At 36.4% G+C, this 17,518-nt stretch overlaps 2 protein-coding genes across 2 annotated transcripts in view; both read left to right on the top strand.

Moving 5' to 3' along the window:
* LOC108577703 (laccase-4-like) overlaps positions 1-17,518 on the top strand; it is a 39,865-nt gene that overhangs the window by 5,443 nt on the left and 16,904 nt on the right. The window contains exons 5-6 of the mRNA XM_017940894.1: positions 3,339-3,505; positions 4,296-4,473. Coding sequence (XP_017796383.1) covers positions 3,339-3,505; positions 4,296-4,473 — 345 coding nt within the window. The remainder of the gene's footprint in view (positions 1-3,338; positions 3,506-4,295; positions 4,474-17,518) is intronic.
* Positions 5,928-15,878, top strand: LOC108577704. Its single transcript, XM_017940895.1, has 2 exons — positions 5,928-6,554; positions 15,447-15,878. The coding sequence occupies exons 1-2, from the start codon at positions 6,171-6,173 to the stop codon at positions 15,876-15,878; spliced, it is 816 nt and encodes a 271-aa protein (XP_017796384.1). The 5' UTR covers positions 5,928-6,170.

The raw sequence follows: 17,518 nt of genomic DNA, 5'->3' as shown, positions 1-17,518 counted from the left end.
GTTACTATCTATATATACATATAGTTTCATTCATGATTATCCGTTTGGAAATTATTCGATTTAAACAGAAAACACAAAATATTAAGAAAGCTAATGTGACCATTAGGATAAGATTGGTAATAATGCTTGCAGTAAAATGGTCCTTTATTTCGAAATTTTTAAATATTCACTTTCGGAACGCAGTTTCAAAGTCATAAACTACCTGTCAGAAAATGTAAAAAGAATTCAGGTTTTTACAGTTCCATATGTAAATAGTAACCCCCTAATGTGGACGAAAAGTGTTCCAGTTCAAATTTTATTTCTATCGCTGCCCTAAATTACGATTTCATTTGCTGTTCTAGTAAAAAGAAATTAATTACAGTACGATGAGAAATATGAACGAAAAGACTAATATGGTCTAATACTGTTAACGTAATACTTTTGTATAATACAATATTTGTAATCAATGTACGAAAAATGATCATATTGTGCCGGCAGGCTTAAGTGTGTATGCGTGTATATGAGCGTTGACGTACCGCGACCGGGCAGGCAAAAACGCTAACCCAAATATGCCGAATTTAGGAAGCAATTAAGAACCGGCTCGGTGTATTTACCGGCTGATCGGCACGTGCCGGCAGGCTTAAGTGCGTGTGTCTATGTGAGCATTAGCTCCGAGAATATTCCAACGTAACGCGACCGGGCAGGCAAAAACCCTAGCCCGGTCGTACCGAATTTAGAAAAAATGTCTGGAACGTTCGGACTGTGCGAGGATAAAAGCACGTGCCCGCGACCACGCGAGGGCAGTCGGAAATTAGTCTGGAAAGAGTCGGTCAGTCTGTCAGTTTGGAGTGAGTCTGGAAGAAGTCTGCAAGAATCTACGATACGATACGATACGCTAACATACGATCAGATACGATAAGGCCTGTGTAGGCGCTACGAACTAGTCTTACTCGTCGTGTTATCTCTGTAACCAGCGGAATAGACACTTTAACCTTTTAGATACGGTACGCCACTATAGTGGCTTCCGCGGATGGCATCAATTGGAACGGTACGCCACTATAGTGGCGTTCCGCCGAGACCCTCTATTTTTACGGAACGCCACTATAGTGGCTTTCGTGGATAGCACCAATTTGGACGGTACGACACTATAGTGACTTTCCTGGATATCATGATTTTCGACGGTATTATACGTTTTTTGCTTTATTTCGCATCCTGGCAATATCGATGCTGTCGTTGAAGAGTACACGTGTCAGAGTACACGAGTACACGTGTCGTTGAAGAGTACACATGAACGATTTTTGTGCCATCCGCGGCCAGACGCGCCGTCCCAGGGGTACCCACTTGCGGACGAGCGCGCCGTACCTAAAAGATTAATAAAACCCTATTCCTACATATTTAGTGAACGCGGGGCGAAATAGGACGCTCAATATAGAATTTCATTTTGTTGTATATTACAATGAAGCAAAACAAAATTAGTTGGAAGAATAAGTACACAAGCATACCTACACTTACTTTCACAGTTGCTTTTCATCAGCATTGATTGTAATTATTTAAATGACAGTTATTTTCAATTCTTTATTCATTTCCTCTGTAACAGGTTTGCTTCAATTTAATGTATACTGTATACAGAGCGGGACAGAAACTTTGTCCGCTTGGAGTAATTCTATTATTTGCAACAATACTTTTACGCGAACGGAAGCGTAAGGGTGATTTCAAGATCATCTCTGCTTTTTTAAATTGGATGTAATATTTCTTTCGTCGCTGTGTTATAGCCGCTGTTGTGGCAATTTCAGCATCCTATCGTTAAAGGTCATTCAAGGTCAAATGTGTTGGTAAAATAAACTTTCTTACGTTACAGAAGATGTTCGAAGTGTTGACTATTTGTGTCGACGCAAAGTTGCAATCTTTGTATCGCTGAATCACATGCATGTTCTATCGCCACTGAAATTATTCTAGCGGTATTTTTCATAGATAACATTTTTGATCGCATTTAAGTACATTTTGGTCAGTTTCCCCGTAAATCATGATCCTACTATTTAGATTCCACGCAATGTCGTAAATTGCAACAATGTTTGGAACGTAAATATTGTGATAAGACTGTCTGTTTACGTAAAAGTAGGAGTCAATGAATTACAGCATTTGCTAGAAAAGTTCCAGCGACGATAAGACGTATCCGCGGTTCCACAATTCGAAAGTAAGGATAATTGTTTTACGATCTTCAGTGACCTTGTATGACCTTTAATAATAACATGCTAAAATCGCAACAACAGCGGCTGTCACACAGCGAGAAAAAAAAGTATAACATCTCATTTAAAAAAATATATAGGTGACCTTGAAATCTCCCCTATGCCTCCATCCACGTAAAAAATATTTTCATTAAGTTACGTCTTCCTTCATATCATGCAAGTTTTGTATACATTTTTCTATATTATTGCAAATAACGGAATTATTCCAGATGGACAAAGTTTTTGTCCTACTAGCATTAAATTTGATTAAAATCATTTTTACGTTAGATAATGAGAAAAGTAAGTTTTTAATTTATTCTGTCCTTTAAATACAGATAAATAGTAATAATCTTGTCCTGATAATATATACGAAAAGTTATAAATTTGATTTATATTTGGTTCTAACCCTTAATTCTACACTGATTTGCAAAATAAAAATTAATAAAATCTGAACGACTTCGAATTGTCAATTAGTTAATTTAAATACTACTTTATAATTAAAATGTATTTTGTTATCGTACTTGTTCGATTATGCTAAATTATTTATACAGGTTCGTTCATTACATTTAATTATCTATTGTTTTCACGAATAATTTTAATTTTGATATCAATTAATATTTATTAAATCAATATCTGCATAATATTTATTACAAGATTGTGAATTATTTTATTATTCCATAATTAATATAAAATGTCATTAATATTCATGTAAATTATTATTTCGACAAACTATTACCTGTTATTCATATAAATAGATGGACAGAATTTTATCGGTTTATCAAACAAATAATTTCAAGTGATACCGTATTTTTATTCTTCATTATGTATGAATAAAATATGAGTTCTGAAAGCTGTGAAAATTTTGATATACATACGCGTGTAACGAAGAAAATTTATTCGAGATGTAACAGATCGGGCTTACAAAACACAAGTATGCATTTCATTCAAATTTTCCTAAATGCTATTAAACAAATGCAGATTTCACCTTGCTCGCAAATTAAATTATATCTAGTGAAATAATTTATTTATCTACTTGTATTATCATTAAATTGAAATCGTTCGTCGATAAATGCAATTGTTGTATCTTCTTTAATTTTGAAAATAATAAAAACATTACTGACGTTGGATTATTAGTTTCACAGCAGGCCGACGGCGTATACGGGTCATTGACAGTTCGAGGACTACAGGATGATCCTACCTTGGAAAGGATACTTCTCTTATCATCAAGGTCACCAACTCCGCTGTCGCGATATTTGCATCTGCATCCACCTACGCCCAGTGAACTCCTCTTAAATGGCCAGGTACTGTTTGAAATAATTGTGTACGTAAATAGGACGCTAGGAAGTACGGAAGCACGATTCAACCTGCGAAACAAAACTGTTGTTTTAGTCAAAAAATTTGAGTATAAGAAGTGCCAAGATCAGACAACCTTTCACAAGAATTTTATATGCGTGAGATAGTAGAAAATAGCTTGAACAAAATTAAGATCTGAAATTACATTCGCCAAAGACGAGTTTTACTTTTTTCTATGAAAAATATGAAGAGCTGTCGAAACACGAGATAGGTAATTGAATTAGTAATAACAATACCTACTACGTGTATACGTATAAGATTTCTGAATCGCACTAATTAGTTGTAAGAATATTAATTTCATTATCTGTTCTTCAATGAAAGAATTTCTATTATAATTTTCATTTTAACTATTAAAATCAAGTTACACTGTTCTGCAAAACAAAAAGTTTGTTTTGTCTTCCGTTAAAAATTCTAAGTGTGTTTTATTGATTTAATGTTAAATCAAAATCTGTTAACGAATTTACTTCATCATATCAGGTTTTCGAAATTTTTACGAACAGAGAATGTTTACGAAAGGTGGACTATAAAAAAAAAAAAAAAAAAGAAAGAAAGAAAGAACAAATGAAGAACTTCAGAAAAGACTGTACGCCGTTCTAGTTCTATTCACGCAATCTTGTATAACGCAAATTCTGCCAATGAAAAACTTTCTCTTGGCTCGGCAGATTATGCGAATGCAAGATTAAGTTTCACAAAAACAATATACGCGTATAGGACATTAAAATAGATCTTTTCTTCCAGAAGAGTGGAACCATTTTGAAAGTCGATCATGGAGCACGATACTTGTTACGACTTGTCAATGCCAACGCGTACAATTGTCCCGTGGTGTTATCCATTTCTGACCACGAATTTCGAGTATTGGCCGTCGACGGTAACAAGATTCAACCAACGACGGGTAGACACATTGTTTCCTTTCCAGGTACGAATTTGACTTTCTTTTTTGCTTATTCTCGATGTGTCCTGTACATTCGGCGCATGTAAAATGTGATCGTTGCACGTGCAAGTCGAATACAGGCGTTTCTGCGTAAAGTGCTTCATCCGACATTTTATACGTCGACCTTGTCTCCCACTTTTGTTTTCTTCTTTAATACACGCAATTGCACACCGAGTTTGAGCGAGAGCGTGTATAGAGGTAAGCGAGGAAGAATTGCGGTCGTTGGAGATGGAGCGAAACGTAACAAAATGAAATTGAATAACGTAGAATACAGGTTACGTGAAATTTTATTCGATTTTAAGAGATTCTGTTAAGGGGTAGGTCAAGAGATTCTGTTTAGGAGTAGTGAAAAATATTAAAGAGAGGAAGAGTAACGAATAAAACGAATTGCATTTTTATAAATCGTTTAGAGATGCACATCAACCGCTGCTCATCGTTTTATCCTTTAATTCATTCATTATCGAAAAAACTTCTTTCGATAATATTTCGTTAAATCGATGCAGTACACTTTATTTTCAAATTTCAGGTTATTAACCTCGTAACAGAGAATTATTTAAAAAACTTTTCAGAAGGCATTTTTCAACACTTTTCAGTGTAAATCGCGGCGATTGAACAATGTGTTATTTTTTAAGGCGATAGATAGATTCTAGTGGTTAGTTCAGTATTACTCTAATTGTTCAGCGTAAATTGAAGAATGTACATGCATGATCATGCATATACAGAGCGTGGTTCCGGCTGGAGTAAGACAACCCGGTGAAACAATAGCGGCGTAGAGATAATCGCAATTTAAAAAAAAAACAAAGGCAGTTGCAAGCTGCGTGTAGGTGTTGACAACATACGAAAGGCAAAAAAGGTGGGCCATGATAGAAGGTGAGAACCAAGGAATGCGAGGTACGAAAACGAATACAATACGCTCAATGGAGCAATAAAGAGACGGTGGCAGAATAAATAATTGTATAGGAACAAAGGCAATCAAGGTGAAAAAAATTGACTATCGTAATTAATCTAGCAGAACGAGAAGCGTGAGAGTGAAAGAAGAAGTAAAGAAGCGTGTGAAAGAAAAGCATTGGAGCAAGCGACGGAGCATTAAAACGGCAGAGGAAAACGAGAAACGATAAAACGATGTACGACACCACGCCGTTTGGTAAACAAAGAGAAAGAGGAGGAATGCACGAGAATGAGGCTGAACAGACGAAATGAGAAAGGGAATGGGAAAAGATTGGCAGCCGGGGAAGGTAGTGGAGGTGGGGAGAGAAAGAGAAGAAAGGATAGAACGGTGCGCTTGGCGTTGATGCGTTTAGCCGTGGCCGAGTCGTTCGCGCAGACTCGGCTGTCTTCGTGTTCTCGCCGAGTTTCCAACAAAGGGAAATAAAGAAAGAGGAAGGCGGTTAAGCGCGCGCGGGTCTCGCGCAAAAATCATTAAAACGTGTGCTCGATTTGCGGCAGCGGCATCGTTGTCGGTTCATAGTCGATGATGTATTAGCGGCTACACGAGATTAGGCAACCGACACCTGGCTTCTTGTGAGTTCGTTCGCTTGCCTTTACCGGGCTTTTCAACTTTCTTCGACGTTCATCCGCAATCTCCGTCTCTGGCGCACATTGCGCAATTCCTTTGAAGAAAACGAACACCGGCAAACAGTGTCCACGCGCCGCTTCATCAGCCCAAGTCACTTTACTTTTCCATGTCTGGCAACGACACTTGGAACGAATCAGAGACGAACGACACGCGGCTTGGTATGGAATGGACTCGCGACAAAACTCTCGAGCTACTGCACGAATATCAACAAAGACGCGTCCTCTGGGACTGGAACGCTCGTGGTTATCGGGACCGAGCGAAGAGGAAACGTGCGATCCAGGAGCTCGCCGAGATTCTCTGCTGTAACACCCTCGAGATTGAGAAAAAAATAACGAATCTAAAATGCCAGTATTCGAGGGAGGTGCATAAGATACAGAACAGCCGTGACTCTGCCATTGGGCCCGACGATGTTTACGTATCCAAGTGGTTCGCCTTTAAAGCAATGCAGTTTTTACAATTTGGCACAAGGAGGTACAGCAAAAGAAAGAAGGTAGGTTGAGACAGTTGCGGGTTGTGCTCTGGCGTTGTGCGTATTCGTCGTCGCGTAAGAAACCCAGTTGTGTGACAGATGTCTTCGCTTATTTCCACGTGTCGCTAACGGATATTGATACGATTTTTCAATTTTGAGTTTTTTCCAAGTGCAACAATGGTCTGTTTTCTTGTTGTTTTCTTACCTTTCCTTTTTCGATGGTAAACGAAGTACTTGTAAATAGTTGTCATAAGACCGAAGTTTATGGCAGTTTCGAAGACAGTTAAGTGCATTCAGAAACATCAAATACATATACGGAAACGACAACCTTACCTAAACCATGCGTCGCTTACCGGGATATGTTTTGTTGACTCGTTGCAACGCGTCGTGGTCGTCCTCATAACAGTTTTCTATCCTAAGAATTTTGTAATCCTATTTTGCATCATTATTAGAGCTTTCTTTTATTTGCGCACGCATTCATGCGCCTCTTAATTTATGACAAGCTTAGTTCCATCTTTTTCCGTTCTGATCGTTTTTGCGCTCTCCATCTCATTTCTCTTGGTCTGCATGTCACCGCTCGCCTTTGTCTTCCTCTCTCGTTTGCTCTTTCTCTAGTAATTTCTTGTGTCGTTTCTCTTCAAGAAACCGATTGAATTATATCGATACATTCTCATGTGTGAGAAGTCTGTTGTTACATAACTGTTTCTACCGCTGCATAGTAAATTGCACGTATTCGTGTTTTAGCTATTAAAACGTTAATACGAAAGCAAAAGGTATTGATAATTTGTACAATTGTCAGTTTTCAAAAGTAACAAATTTGATAATCAAACATTAAATCGGTCGAAAAATGTTGTTGCCATTATTTGTTTAATGGTCAATATTACCTGCATTTGCTAAGAGCATCTTTTCTTAACACATCTGATTTATTGTTTTGAGCAAAGGAAGAAAATGTTATAATTAGATTTTTCGTTACGCAAAATTGTAAACACTATCGACGATGGATTTAACCCTTACTTATTTGTACAGGATATCTGTCACAGTCTACCGCGCATTCATGTGTTATTTATGTTATTATCGAGTTATGATTTTTGCATTATTCTTATCGATAAGTCTGAGAAAAGTTCCTAACTTTCTTATTATGTTATTTAAAAAGATTATTATTATGTTGTTTAAAAAGAATAAAGTGTTTTATTTTCTGTAGTCGATTTTTATTATATTTTATAATAAATTTTGATATTCGTTAAATTCCACGCGAGCAGTAGAGGGATTTTTTTTTTTAACTAACTAAGGGTTAAGAAAGGATTGATTTAACAGAAATTGTTTTTTCTTGTTTCTGTTCTGCGTTGTTAATTAGCGTCCTCTTCTTTATTAAACATACAGGATATAACAGAAATCACACTTATCTCATGAATGAAAAAAGATTATATAGACGTAGGTCTGGAAATTTTTCTTTTCAAAAATGTAAATAATTTTTGTTTATGGTACAGTTTGGCAAAAACACCTATTGCTGCATTTCAAGTACAATTATCATTTTTTCCCTAGTAGGACTAAACATGTACTAACGGTGTCTGCGAGAAGGAATTTATTGTTAGTATTGGAATCGATGTAAGTACATGTACGTACTTATGTACATATACAGGGTGTCTGTTTTATCTAAATACAGCGAAATATCTTTTAAGGAAGTGATGTTAGGAAAAAAATGTTTTAACAAAAGTTGTTTGGTACGAGGGGGAAAATTATGTGGTATAAATATTTTTTTTGTAACTGGTATGGTGGGGGAGATTTCAAAGTCAGTTTAATTTTTTTAAATGGAATGCTACATTTTTTTATACATAATATGATAGTGTATGTTAAGACGAGTCGACAGCGAGGAACGTATGGTGGTCCGGCTCCCGGTTTTCCGCAATTTTACGACCTTCCATGACAGGATTTCGCTGCATTGAGATAAAACAGACACCCTGCATACATTGTTTCCTTGATTCAAATTCTCTGTTGTTTTTGTTTTTTAAGAACATTTCAAGACTCTCGTCTACAGTAATTCTGCTGTGTAAATTCTGAATTGTTTCATGTAAAAAAAGAAGCAAAACATTTCGAAAATTTTTGAACCTGTTTGACTATTCATGAGACTTTATGAGAAGGAAATCATTTTCATTTTTAACAAAGTAAGTGTTTGTGTCTTGAAAAGGACAAATTGTAAGACCTATGCTTATATTCTTTTATTCTTAAGATATTTCTGCTACACTTCGTATAATACATATTCAGTCATTGTTGTTCGAACTATTTACATATATTCCTGTGAAAGTTCGTAACGTAGAGTTTCCTTAAAAGATCGAAATGTTAGATTGACGCTGAATTCTGCGAACCGACCATAGCAAGCTAACTTGTGATTCAATTGAATTTGATTCAACTTGATTGTTATTTATTGTTAAAATAACCGAGTAACGAAGCAGTAGTGCAGGCATGGGCAACTGTTGCCCGTACGGGCAAAATTTTCAGCGAGAGCGGTGATGGATCTAAGTATTTACCGCCAAAATATTTTGTCATGTACTAGAATATTTTTTAATGAAAACAGCATTTAATAAAATGTAATAAAATAATGTTTTTTAATGTATTTTAAATTGTTATAAATTTTAATGCATTTAGTGCTAACATTTTTTTAAATATTCATATAAGTTTTTATTATTATAAAGTGTTATTCTTACATTATCATTTATTATTGTTGTCTCTCACTAAAGTATCTATAATTTTCGTAATAAATACTTGAAATTTCGCCAAAATTATAAAAGTTCATTAATATTTTTAAGAAACACTAACTTTTTGGTTTTTACTACAAAGAATATATAGAATACTTAATATTAACATGCAAAGTCATGAATAAATCATCAAACATTCTCATGAAACTGAATCGTTAAGAAATTATTGTTAAAGAATGTTGTTAATTTTCTCTGATTCTAATACGGTGTTACCGCATAAATGGATTGTTATCTATAAAAGTTAGACGTATGAATAATTCCCATTCTTCTCAGAAGGGTTTTGGCTTTGAAAGTAATTTTTTTTAATGCAAAAAGTTTGTCTCGCACGTAAGTTATAAATGAATTTTTATTTTGAACTTTCCATGGGTGAAAAACGACATTTTTGAAAATGTCCAAAAAACACTATTATTTACATGTATCGAAGTTTACTGTACAGCATACCAATTTGTGACACCCTATTCATTTAGAATTTAAAGTAAAAAGGATATTTCTGCATTATAACGGCGCCACAAGATACCTGGCTCCCAGAGATTAACATGTGACTTTCGTTTTGTACATTATTTTGCCGTTTATCTTACGTTATTTCATGTATTGTTATATATGTCATACAAGGTGGTCGGTAACTGGCGGTACAACCGAAAAGGGGGTGTTCTACATAAAAAAATAAGTCGAAAATGTAGAATACAATTTTTTCGTACGAGGCTTTTCTTTCGACTTTAAATATTCGCCGGGTACACGTGCACTTAACTATGTCTCGACTTAACGTATCTCTCTGTAGCTTACTGTCTCGGTTCAGATTAGTGTTTACTATACTGTGTAATCAGGAATATGCAATAAAACAGAATATTAGCTTACGATAAATTTTATTATTACAGAAATTGTTGAAGATGTTGCCCATTCTGCCGAATACACAATTGTGCTTTACGAACTAAATTTCTATGAACGTTTTCTAATGTGTTCTGCTGTTTTAATTGATTCAACGCGAAACTAATTCTTTCCTTTAATTGGTCGAAACCTGTGATTTCTTCGGAATAGACAACTGATTTGATGTGACTCCATAAATAAAAGTCGAGTGATGTGAGATCAGGAGAGCGTGGTGGCCAAGCTATTAGTTCACCACGGCCAATCCGACCTTGATAGTTATCATTCAAAAAATCTCTCACTTGACGTCTAAAATATGCCGGTGCTCCGTCTTGTTGGAAAATAAAATTTCTTCTTATTGTGAAGGGTATATCTTTTACTAATTCGGGCAATTTATTTTGTAAAAAATCCAAATATGCTTCTGACGTTACGTTTCTCACAAAAAAATAAGGCTCAATAATTCGACGTCCGATTATTCCAGTACAAACGTTAGGTGAAGACATAGCCAACCAGCGGCCGTAGCCGTGCATGTCTACCTGTTCCCGTTCGATCACCGAAGTCAAGATGCACTGGGCGGCGTTCCGTAAGAAGATGGGTGATCGCTCCACATCCGTCTCTGGAAGCCGTGGTGCTGGTTTTATCGGGCTGAAATTTCACACAGACGTTAGTTCCATCCTTACTAACGTCTAGAAATTGAAAAAGTCCAAAAGCAAAAATCCTTACCGCCAAGTTTGGGGTTCAAGCATGGTCGAGCGTCCTCGCTCATTCTCCGGCTTGTTCTTCGGTTGGTGATTTCGATGGAAAGTAGAAACCTGGTCCGATAGGGGTTATAAGCTGTAAAGCTGAGGCACCCTGAGTCCTTCTAAGGACGACCCACACTAGTTGTAGTAGGTGAAGACATAGTCACGTCCTCGCTCATTCTCCGGCTTGTTCTTCGGTTGGTGGTTTCGATGGAAAGTAGAAACCTGGGTCTGATAGGGGTTATAAGCTGTAAAGCTGAGTGAGGCACCCTGAGTCCTTCTAAGGACGACCCACACTTGTTGTAGTAGGTGAAGACATAGTCGAGTGCACGAGTACCCGATGAATATTTGAAGTCGATTTTCTTGAAAGCAAAACCTGATAGGAAAAAATTTTATTCTACATTTTTGACTTATTTTTTTTGTGCAGAATCACCCTGTTTCCGGTTTTACCACCAGTTACCGACCACCCTGTGGTTACAATTAACCCTCTTATAACACAATACTTGGATAACACGGTGCAAAAATTTCGACCGTTCTCCTTAAACACGATATTCTTTTAAATGGTTTCCATATTGCACGGCTTCATAAACTTGGGCAACTCTCACATAGCATAAATGTTTCAAGTACATATGCAGTCCGTAGAGGGAAGTTTAAGAGGGAACTGCAAAGCTACTTAGCACCTTATCGAGAAATTCTAACAGAATTGCAAAGTAAGAATAAGAATCTAATTAATAATGAAGGTACAAGTGACGAGGAACTTCAGCTTACGGAAAGAAAAATATTTAGACGAGTAATGATTTCAGACGACAGTGATGATAAAAATTAGTAAGGTTATTTGCTTTGTAATAAGTGCTTACTGTTGTTGTAATTTGTATTTTTTAGATTTATAAAAATTCCGAATAACTGTTTATCTTATCTTAAAAAAAAACTCAAAATAAATTCTTTGGATTTGTATTATTTCCAAGTTTCGTTCAACGCTTTTCAAATACAGTAGAGCGTCAATTATCCGAACCAGTCGGGACCGAGGTGGTGCGTAAAATCGAATTGTTCGGATAATGGAACAGTTCAGTTAACGAAACATATGCATGTACTTGCTCGGTTTATAACTAGAGGAATTAAGCATAAAATCAATTATTGAAAAAAATAATGGAGAAATATCGAAATATTGAAGAAATGCTTTGAAGTAACAATATACATTTATTAAGAAAGTTTATTTTTCAAAGCACATAATCTTCAATTTTTGTTTTGTTTCGAACCATCGAAGACAGTCGTCCTTTTTTCGCAGCGAGATCTCTTATTCTTTCGAGTAACAATTTATCCGCAATACATATTGCATTCTGACTGTTGCTCGCACCGTGTCATTGCAGTTTCTAATGCAACGAAGGGCTTCCGCGTGTGTAGGCCCGTTTCCCGCTTGTTCTTGTTCCTGGTCGTCAGAATCGTCATCTTGGTTAATGTCGGCACATTCTTCATTCTGGGCTATTGCAACAATTTCTTCGTCACTTTAAATCTGATAACCAGGATTATCAGCGTCATTGTTTAGTCACGCCTCTGCATCATCTTGCCCACATTCGGAAAATCCTGGAATTTCTTGAAATAAATTTACAACTTCATATACGTCCTCATTCTGATCTTGTTCTTGTACGACCTCCTCTTCGGTAGTATTCCAAAGCTTGTGCCACGCTTTTTTGAGATTTTCACACGACAATGTGTTCCAGGCATCCTAACATATAAAAACAATCCTTTAAATTAAGTTTTTTCAAAAACTGATCTACGTTCTCTTCATATTTTTCGGATAATAGCAGGCGACGCAAGAATTGCCTTTTGTATATCCTTTTGAGTTACTCGAGTTTCTAATCGATGATTCGGATAATCGAAGCTCTACCGTAGTACAGCATTCCGAGAACACGGTTTCGATATATGTAACAGAGAACAAATCCCCCACCGATTTGCATTCGTTTTAAGTTTCCCTTAACACGCCTTCGATACAGCACGACACTCCGAGAACACGGTATCACTATAACACGAAACGCATTCCCCTAATTTCTATTAGTTTATATTAGAACGAATTAACCGTATCATAGGATGGTTGACTGTATACACATCCATCCCTCCATTTACGCGGTACTTTTTTACGCGATCTCATTTTCTATAAACTTTCATTGAATTTATTACATATCAGAGAGACGCAAATTCTTACTCGAACGTACTAATTCTAACTCTTGTTCTACGATTTAAGTTTTACGGTACAGATTCTGACACCGAATAAAACTTATTTTGCTTTTCTGAAATATCATTACATTTTTTATCAACCTATGCGATTTAAATGTTTTTCTTACCATGTTCTTTCTTTCATACAAGCAGACTCTATTTACGCGATTTTTATCCGTGTAAAAAAAAATCAACGCCGAACGGTCAATCCGCGTAAATGGAGGGATGGGTGTACTTTTTATTTTTTAACGTGGAGGACATATATATACTCTTTTGATTCTGTGACTTCTTTTTTGTACATTATTTCGCCGTGTAAACGCATACCACTATGCAGGGCAAACACGAAACGGGATCTGGCTAGATCATAGAATACAGTGGAATGCAACGCCATGGAGAACAGTAGAATGCTAATATTTTGTTTGAAATTATTTTCGTTTCGAAATTTCTCAGAAATGTGTATTCACAGTGGTGAAATTAAGGAAAAATCAGTGGCGTCGTTATAATGCAGAAGTATCTTAAAAAAAAGTTTCAACGTAATTTGTAACATGGTTTCTAAGTAGATACGCTTGTTTTCGATCCACGTTTCTATTCACGCACCCTATCGCTCCCCATTTCCTGACGGTATTGCTAAGTACATATGTACTTCCATGGGACGTGTGGTTTCTACCTATGCAGATTACCCCACCATGAAATCCATGCACGATGTGGAGGAGCTTGTTAGCGCCTGAGCTTGAGTTGCCCATGCCTCAATAAGAGGATTTGCTACCTCCGTATACCATGAATTTGGTGAAATCTGAACGAGAACGCAAATCCTATGTATTGAATTGTAAATTGTTACTTTCTTAGTTTACTAGAAACTGATAAATGCATTTTATGATTAAGTTAACGTTTATTCACAACATAACACAAATGATTCGCAGTATTACTTCACAATATATTATCGCCATTATCTCTCTCTATTTACGTAAGAAATACCGCATAACGCTTTAAGTATTAAGTAAAATTTCTAAATATTACTAAAATGAAAGTAAATGTAACTTTGATAAGTAGTAGGCGTATATGCGATTAATCGTAAAGGTGACGATTCGCAATGTAAGGAGAGTGATTCAAATAATTGGGTTAAAGTGTAACTTCACTTTAACTAGTAACTTAAAATGAATAGCTTTACTAGGTAAAATATTCCAGTATTTAGCTTAAGGGGGTCTTCTAGTGTGACGGCCGTTTTTTTAGGCCTTTCTTGCTAATTTATTACAGAAGTACGGTAACAGTTATTAACACGAGCTTTATTCCTGTGTATTTACTTGTCCTTGAAAAATCATCACAAATTTTTGTTGTTGAAAAATAATTAGATGTGGCTGCTGTGAAACACGTCAAACAGGAGCATGAAAAATAAAAGTAGGTCCATGGTTGCCATGATTTGAGCTGTTCTGCTTATCAGAAATAAAAAAGTCCAATTAATTCTTATTTAGTATGCCTGTCGCTATGATCGATAGTAGAATAAAAGAAAAATATTGAAAATTCAAAAAATGGCGGCACTTTGAATACGAAGTATCGATTTTTTCGACTTTTTTCGTCTTTCAGAGACTCACAAATCGGAAAAATATGTATTTTGGCATAATTCTACTACCGACCATAGCCAAAAACGTTCTGAAGACGTGTGCAAAATTTGAATTCGATTGGTTCGGTAGTTTTTGCCAGATCGTGGCAACCATTTCAGAAAATATGGTTTCGAGAAAAACGCGTTTAAAGTTTTCAGTGTGATTTACATTCTCCCTATCGCCGGCCTTTGATGTGTCACACTAAACGAGCTATAACTTCGTTATTTTATTGAGTACAACTATAAACCTTCAGGAGTACATTCTTAAACATTGTACTTTCGATATATGCAAAAAAATAACAATCGATTTTTTGAAACTGTCACACTAGAAGACCCCCTTAATAAGAAATGAGAAACTGTATTATCAATTTAGATATTATTAGTAGATTATTAACGGTTTGAATGCCACGGGTCTTTGTTGTTTCTCAATCAACCCCCTTAATAAGAAATGAGAAACTGTATCCAATATTACAGCCAAGTGTACGGTATTCCATTAAAATGAAACTTCATTTGTAGAAAAATTAAGCTATGCAAAAATTTCATCTACAATATTTCTGTACCCTTTATCGGTCTAGTTATTAGAACTCAATTAGTAGTTCCCATATATCCACTTTTTGCATTATTCACGCGTTTTCATACGGAACCTGCATGAACTTAAAAGCAACTGGGTTTCGCTTGAGGTTACGCGAGCGCGCCACGATGAAGCGATTGTCGCCAACGGCACTTGCGAAATATATTCTTCTCCCTGCAGAAGGTCGAGGAAGAAACATCAAAATTGCAAGGGGAGTACATTGTAAGCGATATCGATCCCGAGAGCATCACGTTCATAGATTGCAACGAGGAGACAAACGGTTCGGGGACTGGTTCGTTGAACGCCTCGCTGAGCGAAGACGCAGAAGAGTCCTCGTCGTCCAGCCTGAAGGCGATGGATCTGTACAACAGCTCGTTGCAGGATCACAGTCCCATGTGCGATCTGAACGGGTTCGAGTTCGGCCAGGCGAAACTGGATACCACCTTGAACGAACGAAGGAGAACGAAAGAAGAATTCGCGAAATTCGCAGAAAGTATTGCTGTACAGTTAGCGGAGATTCCTGATTCCTATTCGAGATCGGTGGCGAAACTGAGGATCAATCAAATCCTTTTCGAGGCGGAGATAGGCGTTTACGCGCAAACACGTCGTTAACAAGTGCAACTTTGTCGTGGAGCGTGCAAAACAGAAAGAAAATTGTGCGCTGTCCTCATTACCGCGTTATTTTATCACGCAACTTTTCTTCGAGAAACCAGTCATAGAGAAGTAACCTATTCGTATACACGCATACATATAGGCATTATACATACAAATTCGCAACGACGAGCGATCGACGATAATTCATGTTGACATTGAAGCTTATGGTAAAGCGGGAAAAAGGAACGAGCGAATAAAACATCGCGTCAGTGGGTGCAGATACGAATTGTAACGTTGTGAAAACTATCGTTTAACGGCACATCCGATTTTTACATAGGATTATAGCTGATTTTCAATTAAACGTTCGTCGGGAAACAATAATATAAGGATTATGCTTTGTTATTATCAATTTAGATATTATTAGTAGATTATTAACGGTTTGAATGCCACGGGTCTTTGTTGTTTCCCAATCAAAAAGTGCCAAGCGGCGCGATCGCGCTTCTTTCATTTGATGTCGAAAAATTACAAAAATTTTGTTCTCGACATTTTGGAAATAACACGAAACAAAGGCAAAATTGATTATGTGCAGATTATAAAAAAATAGAATAAAATTTACACTTCGTGGCCCGATGCGGTGACACTTTTCGATGTCGAATATGAGGAGCGCGACCGCGCTCCTTGGCACTCAAACGGTTAAGTAGTAGAGATATGATCGAAAGCGTTGCTTTTGGTCGCTGCTTACCGTTACACTCTCCTTCCATTTTGTATTATGCATCGGTTATCAGGTGTGCAATTCAAGTTGTGCAAGAGATTTAAAATCGATGGTTGAAAGTAGCGCTGAGAATGAAGTATTTGAGATGTTGAAGAAAGCACGTTGGAGTGTTTATTAAAATGAACTTTTACTCTTCCTTCAAATGAGATAGTTCAATGACAAGATTTTATAATAAAACACGAAAGTTATGCCAGTTATACTAGTTCATTATATGACGACAATTTATCGGTTAAATTCGCAAATCCTTGTACAATTAGCGAAAGTAACGTTTTGTTATATCCCTCATTATGATGTAAGATTTGCAAGAGAGAAACCCTACTGTGACGGTTGAAAAATTAGGCGATTCTTCGGAATATTTTAAAGGAAATCTGACGACAATTTATCGGTTAAATTCGCAAATCCTTGTACAATTAGCGAAAGTAACGTTTTGTTATAACCCTCATTATGATGTAAGATTTGCAAGAGAGAAATCCTACTGTGACGGTTGAAAAATTAGGCGATTCTTCGGAATTTTTTAAAGGAAATCTGTGAGATGGGTTAATTTGTAACTTTATAGACTTATTGAAGTACATTTTTTTCGTATTAAAATGTTCATTTATTTAAGAGTGATAACGATTCTATCGAAGCGCCAAAAGAATTTCACGGTTGCCATAAAGTTAACTATTTTAGTGATCCGAAACTAAAGAAACCAAAGAGATTTTAATCTTTATGAGTGTTGTTGCAGCTCGAACTAGGGTAATTGAAAAATAATAAACAATAAGAAAACGACCGCGACGTAAAAGAAAAGTTTCGTTTTCTGCCTACGGCTGGTTCTGTAACTCGCAAAATTCGAATTTTGCATTAATCGAAAAAATCCTAGTTCGAGCGAGAGACACACCTACTGAAC

The sequence above is a fragment of the Habropoda laboriosa genome, unplaced genomic scaffold, assembly GCF_001263275.1.
Source record: "Habropoda laboriosa isolate 0110345459 unplaced genomic scaffold, ASM126327v1 scaffold786, whole genome shotgun sequence".
Lineage (NCBI taxonomy): Eukaryota > Metazoa > Arthropoda > Insecta > Hymenoptera > Apidae > Habropoda > Habropoda laboriosa.
This window is presented reverse-complemented; position numbering and strand designations above follow the sequence as displayed.

Bases quoted from the DNA above. Each gene is read 5' to 3' on its own strand.
- LOC108577704 (XM_017940895.1), top strand. From the start codon at position 6,171: ATGTCTGGCAACGACACTTGGAACGAATCAGAGACGAACGACACGCGG. The intron at 6,555-15,446 runs GTAGGTTGAGAC...TTCTCCCTGCAG, and splicing joins GGTACAGCAAAAGAAAGAAG to AAGGTCGAGGAAGAAACATC.